This window comes from Apium graveolens, chromosome 9, assembly GCF_009905375.1.
Source record: "Apium graveolens cultivar Ventura chromosome 9, ASM990537v1, whole genome shotgun sequence".
NCBI classification, from domain to species: Eukaryota; Viridiplantae; Streptophyta; class Magnoliopsida; order Apiales; family Apiaceae; genus Apium; species Apium graveolens.
The window spans coordinates 285,354,714-285,375,788 of record NC_133655.1 but is presented as its reverse complement, the minus strand read 5'-3'; the positions used below and the strand labels follow the sequence as shown (position 1 = coordinate 285,375,788).

At 32.1% G+C, this 21,075-nt stretch overlaps 2 protein-coding genes across 2 annotated transcripts; both read left to right on the top strand.

The window, feature by feature from the left end:
• The first annotated feature begins 2,160 nt into the window (after positions 1 to 2,160).
• LOC141684443 (VAN3-binding protein) lies at positions 2,161 to 5,112 on the top strand. The gene is given in 10 exon segments (XM_074489430.1): positions 2,161 to 2,395; positions 2,486 to 2,733; positions 2,902 to 2,967; positions 3,313 to 3,381; positions 3,478 to 3,850; positions 3,947 to 3,963; positions 3,965 to 4,106; positions 4,185 to 4,234; positions 4,550 to 4,607; positions 4,692 to 5,112. Coding segments are annotated over 10 exon segments (1,218 nt in total). The 5' UTR covers positions 2,161 to 2,394; the 3' UTR covers positions 4,886 to 5,112.
• Positions 5,113 to 11,111: 5,999 nt separating this feature from the next.
• Positions 11,112 to 14,983, top strand: LOC141686648 (putative glycosyltransferase At5g20260). The gene is made up of 5 exons (XM_074491687.1): positions 11,112 to 11,261; positions 12,131 to 12,869; positions 12,990 to 13,120; positions 13,581 to 13,935; positions 14,142 to 14,983. Exons 2-5 carry the CDS (start codon positions 12,180 to 12,182, stop codon positions 14,796 to 14,798), a joined length of 1,833 nt encoding a protein of 610 aa, XP_074347788.1. The 5' UTR covers positions 11,112 to 11,261; positions 12,131 to 12,179; the 3' UTR covers positions 14,799 to 14,983.
• The last annotated feature ends 6,092 nt before the right edge of the window (positions 14,984 to 21,075 follow it).

Genomic DNA, 21,075 nt, shown 5'->3' with positions numbered 1-21,075 from the left:
TTTAAGACTTATAAATGAATAAGTCACTTTTTATATATCAACCAAACAGACCCTCAATGATATACCGTATATGTATGTGAGGCCTTATAATTTGATTTCCATTCAGACATATGTATGTTAAGCCTTTTAAGTTGATTTATACCCGTACCCCGCGAATATCAGAGCCGTCTTATATATCAAAAATTACACACTCAAATGATGACGTGGCATTAACGACGTAAAATTGTCACGCCAAATACTCAATAATAAAAAGTGACGTAAAATCATTTTGGTAATAATCCTAGACGTTTAACGTTGTTCCTTTGTTGAATATATAGGCTAGAAATTATTCTTTTTAATTCAGGGTTACGATCCAGCTTGTTTGTGAGGTTTTTCAATTATTTGTTTTGAACATCTCGTCTGCACTGCACATAGCTGCTGCATTTTAAGATCAGTTCTTCAACCAGTCAGGTTCCACTAGATAATCTCTCATAGAATCTTCTGCTCAATGTTATGATTATCGAACCATTACTTTCGAGTTTATTGTTTCTTATTGCATGAAAATGGTGGACCTTCAGAAAATTAGTGCACCACTATTATCATTAAACATGATTACACTCCCAGAAATGACGGAATATGAACCAATAGAAAATCAATTTGGCTAACATCATGAACATAAACAGTAGATTCATATCTTGTTTATGTTTCTCCCAGAGTTTTACAAAAAGACATCTTTATCAGATAAATTTTGCGTATATCTCAACTTCAGGGACATTCGAACAAAATAATCTTATCTTGCCATCTACGAAAAAGCGATAGTTTCACGATCCCGACGAACAACTTCAAGGACAGTTTGTTACGGGAACATGATGCCTGTACAAGCGATTGTTGCAGCATAATATACTGCGGAACATATAAATGATGAGACTCGTGTAAACACAAAAAATCTTAGCAACATTTTATTTATTTGTAACAATCGTTTGCACCTCACCAGATCCACTTTATTATACTCCATCAGTCCCTTCCAATTGTTTACATTTCTGAGAAAGTGTTCGACACGTATTTTAAGGTGTATAAAAAGTATAGTTATGTAATTTATTTTTACAATTTCCTTTTTCAGAATAAAAGTTGAATATTTTAATTTTTATTAAAAAAACAAAATTGTAAAAAAAATACAGAACTATACATTATATGTACCTTAAAATACGTGTCGGACACTCTTTCAAAAATGTAAACAATCGAAAGGAACGGAGGGAGAGAGTATCTAACATCATTAAACTAAACGTTATCAGTTATGACTAATTATGACTCGGTTCAATTAGCATACAAGTTACAAGCAGCTTAATTTGATGGACCCAGAAAAGGCCCAAAAGGAAATGTAAGCAGTATCCAGCTTTGGTTAGTGACAATGGACCCTGGTCATCATGAAGCCCGCGGCTCGAGAAATACTAATCGATTCTCTTTATGGCTTTATTTGTGTGATATCTTTATTTTTTATGTTTATGTACAAAGCACTTCTGGGAAAGAGTATGAACAACAAACACAAAATATGAGGAAGTTGGAGACAAAATTATAACTTTATAGTAGTATTTTACTATTTTATATTGTAAATGCCACTAGTAAACTGCAACTCTCCACTTCTTTTTCCATGGAGCAGCAGAACTTGAGACTTTCTCTAACCAGAATCCTAGCGGTATGTCATGTCGAGAGACTGGTCACTCCTAAAATGTTAAAAAACTCATGAATTCTTACGAAAATTTTGATTGCATTTTTTTCACAAAAAATAATGTTGTACTAATCTTTTTTTATATATTAGTAAATCCGCTAACCTTACGGGCTCACGCAATAGCTTGCAAATCACTTGAACCAAAATAAATCACACTTAATCGACAAACTTTGATTCAGGAGGCATAATTATAAAGGGCTCACGCAATAGCTTGCAAACCACTTAAACCAAAATAAACCGTTTGTAAATCACTTGAACCAAATTAAACCGCACTTAATCGACAAACTTTGGTTCAGAAAGCATAATCATAAATTCTTGGGATTCGAACCTCTGATCAAGAGAATAATTTTCTCCTCTTTAACCAAGAGAACCAACCCTTATGGGTACGCTGTACAAATCTTCTCCTCTTTTTTCTGAAAAATATAGTATGAAGGCAAAACTACCAAACTCAACAAATTTCATAATTTACTCTTTGTACTCCCTTAGTTTCCTTTTCTTTCTCTTTTCCTCCTTTATTTTCCTTGTCAAAGCACTTTATATTGTCCTCCTCATTTCCTCTTTTTATCAGCTTTCCCTCTCTTTATGCATCTTTGCATGCAAGAATTCTCATTTTTATATACATCCAAGAACAATTCATTCTTTCTGGTTTCTACTGCATCTTTTTTGCCATTCTCATCCAGAAGGCCAAAAGTAAGTCCTCAAACTTTCAATGAAACTAAAGAAGAAACTGCAGCTACTCTTTAACTTTGTGTTTTTGGTGTTTTTGTGTAAATGTTACAGTGTCTACAGGCTCGAAAAGTAAGCTCCAAAACATAAAAGAAGAAGATACTCCTGCAACTTGGACATGCCCACCACCTGAAACTCCGACAAAATCCATGGAGTTTCTTGCTAGATCATGGAGTCTCTCAGCCATGGAGCTTAGTAAAGCTCTTTGTCATGCAGATTACACGGTCAAAGATGCCGAAAAGTTCCCTTTGTTTCCTCTTGCTGGTGTTGATTGTACAAGCTTTGTGGCATCAAGTGAAGCAGTAAGTCATGCACTTTCTAAGATGAGTCATAAGTACATTGCTGCAAACCAGAAAAGTATAACTTTAATTTCCACTAATGTATCACTCACTTAAAGTTTTAAGTTCATCTTTCTGATCATATCATATTATGTTATCATTTTCCTTTTTATAAATTACGAACATTTGCAGCAACAGCAACCATCACTGCAGACAGATAGGCCTCCAACTCCTCCAAGAGGAAGTGATGATACAAAGGTTAGTGCAGAAGAAAAATTAATGAACATATCGTGTATTACTTCATGAAATTCAAGTACACATGTACGCGTAGTGTGTGAATGAACAAATTTTAGCATGGATAAATAGGTCGATTGCATGTGCCTATTAGCAACTAAGCTGAGATTGTTAACTAGCCATTGTTTTGATTTAAAGGCTGGTGATTAGGTTTCATAAAATACTAGACCTGAATTTACTATCCATCACAACTGCAATTGGCAACTTAAGATTCATCTACTTGTCTAAAGTCCCTGCCCCGAATGTTTAAACTGTAATTGTTCAGGACCTACATATTTTTTTTTTCTGAATCGCGATTTACCTGAACAGGAATTGTTTTTACTTCATCAAGCTCTCAACCCTGAATTTCTTTCAAATCAGCAGCTACTGAGGAATGGGGTAGCTACTTAACTATCCTGTTACGTTAACTAATTAGCATTGTCTTATTTTCCAATCTCTTCGCACTTGTGATCAGTGTCATTGTAATTTATGCAGCTTTATAGGAATCTCATGAGGGGAAAGACGATGGGTAGATGGATAAAAGACCAAAAAGAAAGAAGGAAACATGAGCTTAGAACTCAGAATGCCCAATTGCATGCAGCAGTTTCAGTGGCAGGGGTTGCTGCTGCTGTGGCTGCTCTTGTAGCCTCTTCGTTGACATCTCCAGAGACATCAGTTACCCAACCGAAAGCAGCATCTAAGCCATCTACTGCACTTGCAACTGCAGCAGCACTAGTAGCATCACATTGCATTGAGATTGCAGAGGATTTGGGAGCTGATAATGAGCAAATATTAACAGCTGTCTCCTCTGCAATCAATGCAAAGACTAATGGTGATATTATGACTCTAACTGCTGGAGCAGCCACTGGTAACAATTCAACCAATATCTAAATGTCGTTTAAACAACTAATAATTACCAAAAAATCCATTACAAAATTTATTATCCTTGAAAATTAAATTGCAGCCCTGAGAGGAGCTGCCTACCCTAAGGGCAAGACTTCAGAACAGAGCCGCAACTATCTCTCTGCTAGACGAGCAAGTAGATGAAGGCAAAGACTCAAATTATTCACCTGCATTGAACTTTGTTTCAAGAGGAGGTGAACTTCTCAAACGCACTAGAAAAGGTAACTATTACTCAAAAAATATACGATACTTGTTCAAGAGTGATTGGCATTAGAACTGTTATGAACATGCTATTGCAGGGGATCTGCACTGGAAAGCCGTCTCTTTCAAAATAAGCTCAAAGGGGCAGGTAACACATATTTCAGACCTGTAGTATATCATATAGTGTCACTCGATGGTATAATGCACATATCCGCACATTACATTTCTTAATTCTTTCATCGGTTTTTCTGCAATAAGCACAAACTTCTATAATTTTGGTTTGTTTTGATTGACCAGCACTTCCTAGTAATGGTTGACCCGCCAACATTCACAACAATTACACCAATCAAAACACTCCAAACTTATAAGTTTTAGTGCTTAGCATATGCCCATGAGCACACACTAGACAAACCCTTCTTTCATTATAACGAAACTTGATGATAAAATATTGGTCGAAAAACAGGTGGTTGCTAAAATGAAAAGCAAGCATATGGCAGGAACATTCACAAAGAAAAAGAAAGGTAAGCATCACATAAGCATGCATTTACTCATCAAAATTTATCTTGTAACTTACTCGCATCTGAACTGAGCAAATGTGCCTGCAGTTGTAGTCTCTGCTGTCTACTATGACATTCCAGCATGGCCAGGGAGGGAGAGAGAAGACGGCAATGAGCGGAGGGCTTACTTTGGTATCAAAGCTTCTGAACGGATAATAGAATTCGAATGCAGAAATAAAAGTGACAAACTGATATGGGTTGAGGGGATCCAGGGTATGTTAGATTGTCGTGCCCACGTGTAAATCCTAATGGCAATGTTACAATGAATAATGGAAATAAAATTTAATTTCTGAGCATTTTAGAATGCGTTGATATTAGAGTCATATCCTTGAATTATGAGATCAAGTAGCTGCATTTTGAAAATGCAGTTAAGATCACATATCAAACACTGGTCTGGTGTTGGGACATACAAAATTGGAAAACTTCATCAATCTTTTCCACTTCTATTTCTAGTGATATTTGATAAGTATGAATGTGCAACATGCAAGAGACAATCTATGCATCTAGCTAAAAGGTTCTATCATTGCAAACGAAGTAGCTGAGCATCTTTTTTGTATCCTCTAATAAAACATCTTGTACAGAGTATCTACCCTGAGACCAACTTGCATAGCCATGTTCAGACTTTCATACAAAAAAATCATAGTTATATAAATTGGCCCATTTTTCATAAATCGTCGATAATATTTGACCGATTCAATAAATTGCAGATAAATTATTTGATTTTTAAAAATTTGTCGTTCAATTACAAATAGGTGCAAAAAGTTAGTAATATTTACAATTGTGTTTATTTTATAGATAAAATTGTGTTGAGATAGTTACTCTAATATCTAGAGGGGTGTATTCAATTAAGATTTTAAAGGATTTTTTTGGATTCTTGAAATTCAATTAAGATTTTAAAAAATCTTTTAAAATCTGATGGTATTCAATAGAAATTTGAAAAAGTCTTTTAAATTCTGAGTGTATTCAATTTAGATTTTAAAAAGTCTACCGAAATCTGGCGGTATTCAATTTGGATTTTTAAAAGTCCATCAAACTCTGATGGTATTCAAAAGTTTATGGATTTTTTTATATTTGAAAACCTTATGGATTTTGATGGATTTACTAGTTCATTTTTAATCTTTTGAAATCTCTTTAAAATAGATGAGATTTTAAAGGATTTCTGCTAGACTCTACAATATTTTTTTATCAACTCCGTCAAAATCCATGAACAATTAATATCAACGAAAATCTTTTAAAATTCATGGATTATTATCGATCTTTTAAAATCTGAAATGAATACTAGTGACTTAACTGGTTCCTAAACATAACATGGGCTCTTGTTACACAACAGCAACCTTAGTGTCCACGATCCAAGTCCAAGTAAACATTTTGCTCTGTCTTCCCTAAAAGATTTATGTTCATCTATCCAATCCAGCTTCAAATAATATGGGTCAGGCCCATTTCTTTTCTACTTTTTTCGTTCTAGTGGGGTTTTTTTATATTTAGTTTTTAATTGTTACCATCCGACAGGCCTAATGATTGAAATCTTTAATTTAAAAAAAAGGAAATTACCATTTATGTTCTGCGCCTAGTTCTAAAAATTTCCGATTTTATCGATTAATTCCCGATTAAAATTATACAAGTGATTAATATAATTTCTAAAATTCGATTAATCCATGTCAATTATTCCGGTTCGGTACATTGAAAATAATTTATTCGATATAAAATAGAAATTCAATTAAATTTAAATAAATATAAATAATTTTATATGATATATATATATATTAATTTATAAATTACTAATAAAATAAGTGTTTTACATTGAATATAATTAAAATATTAAAATACATTCAATTTTTCCTCTGATAATCCTCGATTCTCTGATTAATCCTAAATTGGTACATTTGATTACCGATTTTTATAATATTATTTATGCATTACTGAAAAATTATTACTAATTGTTATTCTACATATTACAAATCAAATATTATTAATAAATTTCTCCAATTTGATTAGTAAGAACATATCCAGACCAATTCTAAATATGTACATCTATGGTCTCCAGCCTTAAAAATTACACCATTTGGTGTCATACTAAAGGTGCACCAAATTTGGTGTCACACCAAATTTTTCTTAAATTTTTATTAGAGACTTGTTTATTATCATTTTACCATTATACTCCTTTACTAAATAGTAAGGAGAATATTTTTAGAACTGAAGGCTCAAGATAAAACAAAGAGATTCTATTATCTGTAATAGCGTTCCAGGAAGGACTTGGATGTATACCCATATCAAATGACAATTTAATGGAAACTATTATAAGTTAGTGGAGAGAACGTTTGCAAGAACTGGAGATCCAAGATAGAGCAAAGAAATGTTACCGTCAGTAACAATACTCCATGAGGGACGTGAATGTACATCCATGCCGAATTACGATTTAATGGAAGATGCTGTGAAATACTGGGAAACTCGCAAATCCAAGTATCCGATGTAAGATAGAGACTGACGAAGTCTGCATGTGAACTCAGGGAAAAGAGATGTTGACCAATGAGGAAAAGTCAAATACGCGATTCGTAATGAGTAAGCAAGGCTAAGAGAATAGCTACCGATAAATTTTAATAATTCTATTAGTAACTAGCATATAACCCGTGCGAAGCACGGGCTGATTAGAATGTTTTTAATTTTATATCAAAATAATTTAAGAAAAATAATAAGTATGAGTTATTGAGATTAATGAAGTTAAAATATTTACATATTATTTTGTATGTATTATATTATTGAAAAATTCAAAATTTAAATAGTTAAAATTTTAATAAGTCTATCTACTACGACCTTCGCTTTAAATGCAGTGCCTATATGAAAGTGGTAGTCTTGAATAACAATGATATATTTGAATGATTTGGTATTGTTTTTCTTAATATTGATTTTTTATTTTTTTCTTGATTTATTAATTATTTTGTTATATTATAATTTGAATTACTAAAATTAATCTTGAAAGTGTTTTGTTCCCTATAAAAGAGGTAAGATAGAAGTTAAGTGTGATTAGAAATTAAGTTGAATAATAATTCATAAGAGTATGTAGTTATATTAGATACATAGTTTATTTTTTTAATTAAATTATAATTGTTTAAACTTTATTTTGGAAGGTGTTAACAGATTTTTTAGGAAATTGTGAACCAACCAACCAAATTATCCTATGATTTGCTTATAATAGTATAGTATAGATATATATATATTTAAAAAAAATGATTTTAATTCTTAATTTTATTCATTTAAAATTTTAAATGATATGACTTTATGATAATTATGTTAGTAGACATATATGTTCATAACTTTTTAGAACATTTAAACTTATTTAAAGTGATAGTATTGGTAAGGGGAGAAAATATTATTATAGCAAAATTATTATTTTATTGAGAGTAAAATTATAATGTCTCGATTATGTTAGGACCTTAAAAAAATATTATTTTAGCATGATGATTACTTTATCGATTAACTTTAACTCTATAAATATATTTGAAAAAGATAATATTATTGATTGAATGATATAGTTTTATTGATGATTCTATGTATACTTTCTAGAAAAAAAAATTATGTTTTAATTAAAATTTGATTTTTTAGTTCACATCAATAGGATACGAATTATACTTAATCTAATATTAATTTGATTAATCTCGGATCAGTGGTTTATATTATTTTATTTTAGCTCGATGCCCAATACACTGACCAAATCAAACTAATTATTTTTAGTTTAATATTAATTTTGTTTAAAGTCTGGATCAATAAGATAATTTTGTTTTAGACTGAATAATTTATATATAAGATTTTGTTTATGTTTGTCGAATTGTATTTTTATTTTAGTTTTGTGTTAGTCTGAATCAATTATATAACGTATTTTGTTTATCCTCGATAAATAAAATATATTATTTTGTTTAATTTAGTTCACTAGTTTAATTTTTTTAGGAGGATTGATAGTTCTATTATTTTATCTTAGCCCGAGTCACATTATATCAACTAAATCTTAATAATTATATTTAGTTTGCTTAAATTTAATTTAGCCCGAAGTAACAAATTAGAATAATATAGAACTCGATATGAAAAAAAAAATTAAATTGGTAGAAGAAGTTGAATTTAATATAAATTATAATGATATAGAGTTCGATATAAAATAGAATTGAAATTGGTAAATTAATAGAGGAAGTTGACTTCAATATCAATTAGAATTAGAATTGATTGACCCAATAATTAGAATTAGAATAATTAAGTAAGGGTAATTAAATAATTTCAGCAAGTACCGACTGACCGACTACGAAACTTTTAATATTTCGTCTATTATAATATAGTATAGATATATATGAATTCATGATAATTATATAAGTAAACGTATATGTTCATAACTTTTTATAACATTTAAACTTATTTAAAGTGATAACATTAGTAAGGGGGAAATATTATTATAATGTAATTATTATATATTGAGGGTAAAAATATAATATCTCCATTATGTTGGTACCTTAAAAAACTATTATTTTGACATGGTGATTACTTAATCGATTAACTATAATTCGATGAAAGATATTTGAAAAAGTAGATATTACTGATTGAACGATATAGAGTTTTATCGATAATTCTAAGTGTATTTAAAAATAAATATGTTTTAAATAAAATATGATTTTTTATTTCAGATGAATAGGATACGAATTATACTTAGTCCAATATTAATTTGATTTATCACGGATCTGTTATTTACATTATTTTATTTTAGCCCGATGCTCAATACACCGACCAAATGAAACTAATTATTTTTAGTTTAATTTTATTTTTTTTAAATTCCGGATCACTAAGATAATTTTATTTTAGACTGAATAATTAGTATATATGTTCTTTTTGTTGGTCGAATCGCATTTTGTTTTTATTTTGCGTTAGTCTGCATCAATTATATAATGTATTTTTTATCCTGGATAAATAAAATATATTATTTTGTTTATCAGAGTTCATGATTAGTATAATTTTTTTAGGAGTATTGATAGTATTATTATTTTTATCTTAACCCGAGTCACATTATATATCAACCAAATTTTAAGAATTATATTTAGTTTTTTTAAATTTAATTTAGTCCGAAGTAACAAATCAGAATGATATAGAACTCAATATGAATTAAAATTTAAATTGGTAGAAGAAGTTGAATTTAACATAAATTGTAGTGATATAGAGTTCGATATAAAATATAATTGAAATTGGTAAATTAATAGAGGAAGTTGATTTCAATATCAATTAGAATTGGAATTGATCGACCCAATAATTAGAATTAGAACAATTAAGTAAGACTAATTAAGTAATTTCAGCAGGTACCGACCGACCGACTACCAAAATTTTAATGTTTCGTCTATTATAATATAGTATAGATTACTTTTTACTTCACTATTATATTTTAGTGATAAAATAATTTATATAGTAGAAGAATGGTTGGAGTTGAATTCGAAAATTGTGTTATTCTTACGCTATCTTGATGTAAATTATACTCTCTCCGTCTCGTTGATTAGTATACATAGGATGTGTGATACAGAGCTTAAGAAAAATTATAATATAATGAAGAAAAGTAAGAAAAGTGGATAAAGTGCTGGGACTGATTTTATAATGTATAAAATGAGTGCAGTGGAAGAAGACGGTGGGTGTTGTTATTTTCTACTTTAAAATTTTACGATTTTAAGAGATCCCAAAAAGCAAATCGTATAAAATTGAACCGCCAGAAGAAGTATCAAAATAGTGTAAATGGTTGCGGGATTAAAAAAAAACTTTTGTAGATAAAAGTTAAATGGATTCTCAATGTATATTTTCAGTTTGTCATTACCGGACATTGTGGACTTTGTTTTGTCTGCTTGCGGGTTTTGTCGGTGGGAACCGAAGAATAAATTTATGTAAACAACGGACTGGGCCGATCCACTTTTCACGATCATGTAATAATAAGCATTAATTCGACTGTTCTTATAGATTTTATATTTGTTTTTTTAATAATATGACTTATAGTCTTACAAATGAGTATTTCTTCTCAATAATTTTCGAATGAGTCACAGTCGAAACCGACGACAGATGATAAGTCTCTTACAACTGGAGCTATCCAATCGTGCTCATTTGATATTTGCTTTTACTCACTTTAATTGTTAATAATTACTATATGTTTATTTATAAGCTCTTCTCATAGTCATAAGCATTGTATAACATACTTCATCTTCCTTTCAATTGTTTATTTTGAGATAGTATTTCACACATATTGTAAGGTGCATATAAAATATAGTTTTATGATTTTTTTTAATTTTACTTTTCTGAATAAAAATTAAAACATTCAACTTTTATTTTAAAAAAAATGTAAAAATAAGTTACATAAACTGTACTTTTATGCATCTTAAAATGTGTGTCGGACACTTTCAGAAAAATAAACAATTGGAAGAGATCGAGAGAGTATGTTATTAAATTTATTTAAAAATTAATGGTACTTATTTACACCAGTTTAGTTAGCTGGTAATTATGGTAATTAAAATTTCTGGGTGATGTGATCTTTGAGTGATTGAAGACAATCGTTATATTCTTCTTGGTTTGACTTTTCAGTTTTCTTCAACCTCTCTCACTTGCATTTTCAAGGTATGTACTGCTCTGTTGTAGCTCATGTTATTAAGCTTGATCAAGTTATTGATCAAGTTATTAATCACCCTCTATTTACATTTATTATTTCTTTTTATTTATTTTCTGCTATTGTTCTTGAATTCCATATAAAAGTTGTTGAGGTGGTTGGTTTTTGGGGTTCTTGATCTGGGCTGTTCTTGATTATGTTGAGTTTGTAAAGTTTTTTTTTTGAGTTAAAAGTATTTATTTTCTGGTTAAATTAGCTGATTTGTGATATAGCTAGAGGTTTTAAGTGATTTTGCTACTGTTAAGTTTATGGTGGAATGTGACTGTTAAAAATGGTGCAGGCTAATCAAAATTTACCTTGTTTGAACTGAATTAGTACACCACACCTGTTTCGAGTTTCGACATAAGACACGTTTGTTTAGTAAGGGCGAGATTTGCTTTTAGGATTAGTTAATCTGTAGTTGAGGAAGTAGTAGTTATGCTTTAAGAGCACAGTTTTACTCATTGGCTTGGATGTAAGAGATTTAAGACTAAGAGCACTTGTATGCTTGTATCCTTCAGAAATGTATTAGTTAGTCAGATCCTGGGCCCTCTAAGCGAGCATATGACTTGTACTACCTTATAAAAGATAAAGAGACTAAAACAACAGTAGGATGATAATAATACTAATCTTTCAAGAATTCCTTAATTGTTAGAAGATGTTTTTTTTTTATGTTTTTGACAAGTTTTCTGGTGTTTTCTTTATAGCTTACTATAAAACACAATCTTTGTTGTACTGGTGCTGAAGTATAACATTTTAATATGCTCATCGAGTATACGAAATTTTGATTTTCATATATTGCTGATGATTTATTTTGTTGTGCTGATTGGGAAATGTGCAGGGTTGTAACGGTCACCAATTCTTATCCATTGCTTTACTAGTTTCTGAGTATGAGTAGTGAATTGGGTCGTATATGTCAGGTGGAAACAAGGAGATGGGTGTGGTTGATTTGCTTAGTGTTTGCCGTGGTCTTGATGGCCCAGTATGTGGAACTTCCGTATGGTAATATTATATCATCTGTACTACCTGATGGTAGGAATCAAGGATCTGCAAAGGGCAGTTCTCTGCCTGCTAATCTAACTAGTTACTCTAGCGAATCCAGCAACCCGACAGAATTAGATAATCTGAACTCTACTCCGACAACATTGTCTAATGAGAAAACTGATACAGCAATAATTACTGAGAAGAAGAATTCAACCCAAGAAAGTGACTCCTTCCTTGTATCCAATTCTGCATTAGATAATTCTTCACCAACTAGTAAGCCAGAAGATAATGTTGTCCCAACACAAGAAAATAGAATTTCAGGTGACAGTTCTATGCCCCCTTCATCTGCATCACCTGAAATGTCTCCAACAGGTGTAAACTTGACGACGAAGGATGGAATATCTAGTGTTCCAAGCATATCATCTATGAACAATGATACACAGGAAAAACTTCACAACAAGGATGGACCTGGGACTCCACAAAGCAATAATAAGTCTCCTGTGAAGAAAAGGCCCGAGAGTCAAGAAGCCACTATTCTGTCCATATCTGAGATGAATAATATTTTGAAAAAGAATCACGCTTCATCCTATTCACAGGTATACCAAAAGTTGGAAGACAAAATTCAGTTTGATCAAAGAACATTCAGAGTACAGTTAATTACTTCAAATCAGGGGTTTGGTCTGGTTCTGATTTACCTTCTTTTCCCTGAGTTTTAGGGACCACGATGGTCATCAGCAGTTGATCAGAGACTACTTGACTCAAAATTACAGATTAAGAGTGCTCCCATCATTAAGAATGACCAAGGTCTAAATGCCCCTCTTTATCGGAATGCTTCTATGTTTAGGAGGTATGTATGAACTAATTTTACAATATATAACAACTTGTTAAAATGGACAGATTTATTAATTTCACATAATTATTTATCGGTCGAGTAGACTATAGATTCACACATTTATTTTCCCCCAGCTGAGAAATTTTGAAACAAATTGTACCTTCTAATATATTTTTCAATTGTTAGCTACAAAAGCAACAACGATTTGTGGTTAGGATGGTAAGTGCAAACTACTAGTTCATTCGTGAATGTTCCCTTTCAGTACTGATATATGGGAATGGAATGAGAAATGTGCAAGTGAATCAGTTACCTTATTTTGTATTGAATTTCTCGTTTTTTTTTAAGATTTAAGGTCTATAGGCAGTTTGAATCAGAGGCACAAAGTAACGGTCTCTTAATTGCAAACAATGTTGGTAGTGACACTTTCTTAAATGATCATATAATGATATGCATTAATATCTATTATCAAATGTAGGAGCTACGAATTAATGGAACAGACCCTGAAAGTGTACATCTACAAGGAAGGAAAAAGACCAATATTCCATCATCCGCCACCAGTACTTAATGGAATATACGCTTCTGAGGGATGGTTTATGAAGCTACTGCAAGAAAATAAGCAATATGTTACTGAAAACCCAAATGAAGCACACCTCTTTTACTTGCCTTTCAGTTCACGTACACTAGAAGAAACTTTGTATGTTCCTGATTCTCACAGTCGCGCAAACCTGATCAAATACTTGGACGAGTACCTTGACCTGATTGTCGCGAAGTACCCCTTTTGGAATAGAACTAGTGGAGCTGATCACTTTTTTGTGGCTTGCCATGACTGGGTATGTTAGAAATTACAGCTTGTGATTTTACTAGAATGCTAGTAAACCATTTATCTACAGAATATACATTATCTGTTTTGTCTGGTGAGAAAAACAATATGTTGCATTTCAAGATTGCCAATTGCAACCACTGAAACACAAATTCGTTTTTTTGCTACAAAATTTTAAGGAGATGCTTACAATTTGAACATATATCATATTTTCAGGCGCCAGCTGAAACACGAATACGTTTGAACAATTGCATCAAAGCTCTATGCAATTCCGATATCAAAGAAGGTTTTAGATTGGGCAAGGACGTGTCTCTTCCAGAAACCCTGGTTCATTCGAAGAAGAATCCCTTAATTGAGGTTGGAGGCAATGCTCCTAGCCAGCGAACCATACTCGTTTTCTTTGCTGGCAAGATGCATGGATATCTCCGTCCTATGCTGTTGGAACAATGGCAAGACAAAGACCCTTCCATCAAGATCTTCAAAAAGCTGCCTAAGTCCAAGAAAAATAGAGTCTATATCGAGTACATGAAGAGTAGCAAGTACTGTTTATGTCCAAAAGGCTATGAAGTTAACAGTCCGAGAGTAGTGGAGGCAATCTACTTTGAATGTGTACCTGTAATAATATCTGATAACTTTGTGCCACCGTTTTTTGAGATTTTGAACTGGGAATCATTTGCTGTTTTCATACCAGAAAAGGATCTTCCGAATCTGAAGAACATTCTTCTCTCAATATCAGACAGGAGGTATCAAGTAATGCAACAGAGAGTGAAGCAGGTACAACAGCATTTTCTTTGGCATACCCAGCCTATTAAATACGACATATTTCATATGATACTCCACTCTGTGTGGTACAACCGAGTTTTCCAGGTATAGATATGCTTGACTATTGGATAGATTAGAGAAGTGTTTACCGGATAGATGTCAATAGTTATATACAAATTTTGTTGATAATCTCCCTCTTATCTGCATTATGCTCTTTGTGTAAATAATGTTTAGTTACTGTGGTACTTGTGTTCATGGGCACTGATGATTATGTGTAGCCAGAGATTCTCAGTGAAAGGGAAGAGAAACTCACACAGCTACAAATATGATCAAAGATTTAAAATGACTTATGAACACAACACAACATAACAGTTTTCTTTCACAGGAGAACTTTACAAAAGCAAACTTTACAAAGCCATTTCATAAGCAAAACTAGTGTTTGATTTAGTCCTAATTATATGCCCTGTTTATTTAATGATGTCAAAAAGACCCCCTGAACCTCCTCTTCACAATTGATTATATCACATAGGTAGTAATGAGCGGTGTTCTAAAAATCCCCGATTTTTAAAAAAATCCCCGATTAATCCCCTATAAAGTATCCGACCGATTCGATCTTTGAAATCCGATTTATCTTTACGAATTTTTCTTTATTGCAGTATATAAAATTATTTATTAAAATTAAAATACTATATTAATTTAAATATGAATAATTATAGAAATTATGATATAATAAATATATATTTGTTAATAAATAACTAATATAAACATAATAATATATTAAATATAATTTAATATTATAATATATCCGATTTTTACCCCGATTAATCCCCGATTTTCAATTAATCCTAAATCGGTAGCTCGACCGATATTCCCCAATTCCTGATTTTTACAACACTGATAACGAGATTTGCATGATTACCTGTGTAGCGTGACTATGCCACATAAATCACAACCTATTTTCATGGTAAAATTATAAGTTAAAGGTTTGAGCAAAATTCTTCTAATTAACAATTTAGAATTGCAAATTATTGAAGAGTTGGAGAAAACTTAAATTTTACTATTTAAATCCGATACGTCCTCCAAACTCTTATCAGTGAGTTTGAAATCTAAAACTTAATTTAATCCGTATTTTAACCAAATTTTTTTTCTGGTCAACTGTTATAAATTGAAGTTTTTCTATTCATTTTCATGATATAAAAATTGGTAAAAAAAAATTATCTATTTAATTTAATTAATAAAAATGCACACCTCCATTCTCGTCATACTCATGATTATATTGTTCTAATATTAAATAAGTCTTTTTTTTTAATATTGTCGAAGAAGTCAAACCTACTCAACGAGCAAATACGGTGTACGAGGCACCTATTATTTATTGTTTAAAATTGTCCTAATATTGCTTATCATGAGAGAAATTCTGGAGATTACTGATTTGCTTTGTCAATTAGCTCTATAAAATAAAGCTCCAGGATATATTAAATGCAATTTGTTATAATAATGATTGTCAAATTTTACTAATAAAGACTCGCATTATTAAATAAGACTCACGATACTTATCAAGAAAAACTTAATTTAATATTGAGAAACTTGTCACGAAAATCAAGATTTTGTTAACCTGACTAAGCAAACTTACCTATTAAGTTTTCTTAGTATAGTTGATAAAACTCTACTATAAATAGAAGTTTTGCCTAGTCATTTGTATTTGAACAATCATATAAAAAGTAATAATACTTTTGAGATCTCTTTCTTTCCTTCTCCATTTCTTACTCTATAGTTTATAGTTTATTTATAACACATTATCAGCACGAGTCTCTGCCAACTAAAACTTGATTCTCGAAAGAGGTACGACTTATTCTGACTTATGAGTCTCAATCAACTAAAACTATTTCATAAAAGAGGTACGATTTTTTTTACTCATTTTATTCTAATTATTATTACATATTTATTTATGTTACTGATTGGAAACTATAAAAATGGCTATGCCGTCAAGTAAAACTATAAAGATGACTCTGTCGTCAAGTAATACTACTATAAAGATGGCGCTGCCGTCAATTAATAATCAAAAAATTTCTGGCCAGCTATGCCGTCGTAACTTTTGTATAAAGTTATTATTTAAACTTGCTTGTTTAAATATTGCGTGACATATTATATCTTGTTTAAAATCTAGTTAGAATGACAAATCTTACAAAATTAGAGTTTTTTGCCTTCGATGTATCTGGGGATAATTATCTATCTTGGGTAGTCGATGCTGCATTACACCTTAGTGCTAACGGGTTAAAAGACGCCATAGAATCGAGAAAAACTCCAATCATTGAACAAAATGCCAAGGCTACCAATTTTCTTAGGCATCACATTCATGAAAATTTAAAATCTGAATACTTAACCGTCAAAAACCCACTCACCCTTTAGAATAATATCAAAGATAGATTTGATCACCAAAAACTTGTTCATCTACCTCATGCCTGGTATGACTGGATTAACATAAGGTTGCAAAATTTCAAATCTGTTGCCGAGTATAATTCTGCTTTATTCAAAATAAGCTTAAAACTGACCTTGTGCGGTGAGAATATTACTGATGCTGACATGATTGAAAAGACGATCTCAACCTTTCACCCCAACACTATGATTCTGGTGCAACAATATCGGGAGCGCAACTTTCAAAAATATAGTGAGCTGATATCTCTCCTTCTTATAGCTGAAAAGAACAACGAGTTGTAATTGAAAAATCATCAGATACGTCCCACCGGCTCTGCCCAATTACCTGAAGTACATAACACGTCATTCCGGAAGAATGGACGTGGGAAAGGGCATAGATTACGGACGGATTCGTGGACACGGAAATTTTCGTGGTCGGTTTTATAATCAGTATAACCCTGGTCATCTGAAGTGGCAGCGTGATTGATACAACAACAACTCTGGCCACCAGAAGTGGCAGAATGAGATGCCAAATAAAAAGAAGGCACCACTAGAAGGGGATACTAGAGATATCTGTTTTGGATGTGGGGCTCATGAGCATTGGACTCGTACTTGTCGTACACCCAAACATCTTGTAGAACTTTACGAGTCATCTAAAAGGCAGAATTGATAAATGATGGAAATAAACTTGGCTAGCTATAATGATGAACCGATGATTAAGACCACAAATGAACTAGAAAATGGTGTTATTATCTATTATGGCCTATATGACTAGTTTTCATATGCACTTCTTTTATGTCATGTGCTGCATCTACTTGTTACGACATCTACTTTCATGTACTTATTTTATGTTCTTGTTCTATGTTCTAGTTTTATGTACTTTTTTTTATCTTAATAAAGTTGTTTTTCACTTATATATATGTACACAACATAAATATGGGAGACATATGTATTGCTGACTACGCAACTACTCACACAATTCTATAAAACCAGAAGTATTTTTCTCAGTTAACTAAAATCAACTCACAAGTATGGACAATTTCGGGTACGTCTAATATAATCGAAGGTTTTGGAAAGACTAATTTTTCTCTACCGAATGAGACACAGGTTCAATTACCAAATGCCCTATACTCTAGCAAGTCAACTAGGAACCTCTTAAGTTTTAAGAATATTCATCTTAATGATTTTCACGTGGAAACTACTGGTGAGGGTGGAAAAAAATATCTCCTAATCACTTCAAATACCTCGGGCTATAAGAAAACCTTGGAGAAATTACCATCAGAAATCTTACACACAAACATGTTGCAAACATGATGTCTGGTCTACTAGCAGTTAAGTAAAGTAATGATCCAATCATTCCTCTATAGCTTGAAAAATCTACACTCTTGCCCTTTTTTTCTTCATCCAACTTTGTTGCTGTAGACATATGTGTAGATGCAGGTGAACAGTCAACCATTCCAAACTTTTTCAATAAATCTTTGACATACTTAGTTTGGCTGATGAAGATTCCATCACTTCTTTGACTGACTTGAAATCCAAGAAAGTAACTTAATTCCCCCATCATACTCATTTCATATTCACTCTGCATAAGCTTAGAAAACCTTTGACAAAGCTTTTCATTAGTAGAACCAAAAATAATATCATCCACATAGATCTGAACTAGGATCATATCATCACCATTTTTTTGTAGAAGAGAGTCTTATCAATAGTACCTCTAGTAAATCCATACTTGATCAAAATTGCTGATAGTGTATCATACCAAGCTCTAGGTGCTTTTTAAGTCCATAGAGAGCCTTGAGTGACTTGTATACAAAATTTGAAAATCTGGATCTTCAAAGTCAGGTGATTATTGCACATAAACCTCTTCTTCCAACTCACCATTAAGGAAAGCACTCTTCACATTCATTTGATATACTTTGAAATTTGAATGTGCAGAAAATGCAAGGAAAATCCCTATTGTTTCAAGTCTTGTCACAGGAGCAAAAGTTTCATCATAATCAATTTCTTCCTCATCTAAGTAGCCTTTTGCAACCAACCTTACTTTATTTCTGGTAACAATTACATTTTCATCCATCTTATTCCTGAACACTCATTTTGTTCCAATAATAATTCTGTTTTTTGCTGCAAGAACTAATTTCCATACTTTGTTTCTCTCAAACTGATTTAGCTCTTCTTGCATAGCAGATATCCAATCAGGATCAAGATAGGCTTCCTCAGTTTTCTTTAGCTCAACTTGTGACAAAAAATATGCATGAAGGCATTCATTTGCAGTTGCACTTCTAGTCCTCACTTTAGCAGTTGGATCACCAATAATTGCTTCTCTAGTGTGACTTCTATCTCACTTCCTTGTGTGAGTTTGTTGACTTGTATTTTCTGTTTTTTCTTCATAACTGACATGACTTCTTGAATTCTCTCCTCTTTCTCCCCCTGAGTTTGTGCTATCAAATTCAGGTGTTTGAGATGAGCTTCCATTCTCATGATTTACTTGGTCATTGGACTCTTCATCAATTCTGTGATTTTTGCTAATCTCAGCCTCATCATCAGAATCACTATCAATGTTGAGATTTTTAAACTTAAGGGTTTCAGCTTCATTTTCATCAAGGCATACCAAGCCTGGACATTTGTCATCATCAAAAGTAACATATGTTATTTCCATACTCTTCTTTTGCTCACACACATACACTTGATATGCAGTTCTTTACAATGAATATCCCATAAAAATTGCCTCAAAAACTTTAGAGTCAAATTTTTCTACATATTCATAGTTGTCCTTCAAATATAGCACTTGCTTCCAAACACATGAAGATGCTTTACAGTAGGATTTCTTTTAGATAAGATTGAGTAGGGTGACTTTCCAAGATTCTTGTTAATGAGATACCTGTTTTGAGTATAGCATGCAGTGTTCACAACTTCTTCCCAAATACTAGTTGGAAACTTTGCATCTTGTAGCATTGTTCTTGCAGCTTCCACCAATGTTCTTTTCTTTCTTTCAACCACACCATTTTGTTGAGGTGTCCTAGCTGCTGATAATTCTTGAACAATACCTCTGTCTTTGCATAATTCAGCTAAGGTTGCATTCCTGAATTTCGTTGCATTGTCACTCCTCAACCTTTTCAGACAATTCTGATCTCCGACCTGCTTCTCAATCTTCTTGATGTGCTCAATTATAATGTGTGGAGTCTCATATTTAGAGTACATAAATTATACCCATGTGTACCTTGAGTAGTCATCTACCATCACAAGTGCATATCTTTTTCTTCAAATTGACTGGACATTAACTGGTCCAAATAAATCCATGTGAATAAGTTGCAAAGGTGCACTTATAGAATTCACAGTTTTACTCTTGTGACTTGATCTTTTCATTTTTCCTTTTTGACAAGCATCACAGACTTCATCTTGAGCAAATTCCAAATTAGGCATGTCTCTCACCAACTCCTTTTGACTAGAGTATTGATTGCTTTGAAATTCAAATGAGACATCTTCTTATGCCATAGTTTGCTTTGCTTTATAGATGCCTTGGTGTAGAAGCAACAAATTTCATCCTTATTTGCTGAGTCCAAGTCTGCAATAAATAAGCTTCCTTTCAGAGCAATTTCACCAGTTTTCTTGTTGATAAAAGTGCATTCTTCTTTGTTAAATAAAACCTTGAAACTTTTGTCTACAAATTGGCTGACACTGAGAAGATTCACTTCAAGACCAGCTACCAGTGCTACATCATCAATAATAACATTTCCAAAAATCAATTTGCCATATCCCATTGTGAAGCCTTTGCTGTTGTCTCCAAAAGTCACTAATGGGTCAGCCTTCTCCTCAAACTGTGATAGCAGGGCCCTATCACCTGTCATATGTCTTGAGCATCCACTCTAATCCATATGACTTTATTCTTTTTGCCCTGCACAGAATGAGTTTAAGTGTTTTTAGCACCCTATGCAGTGTTGGGTACTTTCGTCTTGTTAACAGAGTGAGCAGAATCAGA

Bases quoted from the DNA above. Each gene is read 5' to 3' on its own strand.
- LOC141686648 (XM_074491687.1), top strand. From the start codon at position 12,180: ATGAGTAGTGAATTGGGTCGTATATGTCAGGTGGAAACAAGGAGATGG. The intron at 12,870-12,989 runs GTATACCAAAAG...CCTGAGTTTTAG, and splicing joins ACGCTTCATCCTATTCACAG to GGACCACGATGGTCATCAGC. The intron at 13,121-13,580 runs GTATGTATGAAC...TATCAAATGTAG, and splicing joins AATGCTTCTATGTTTAGGAG to GAGCTACGAATTAATGGAAC.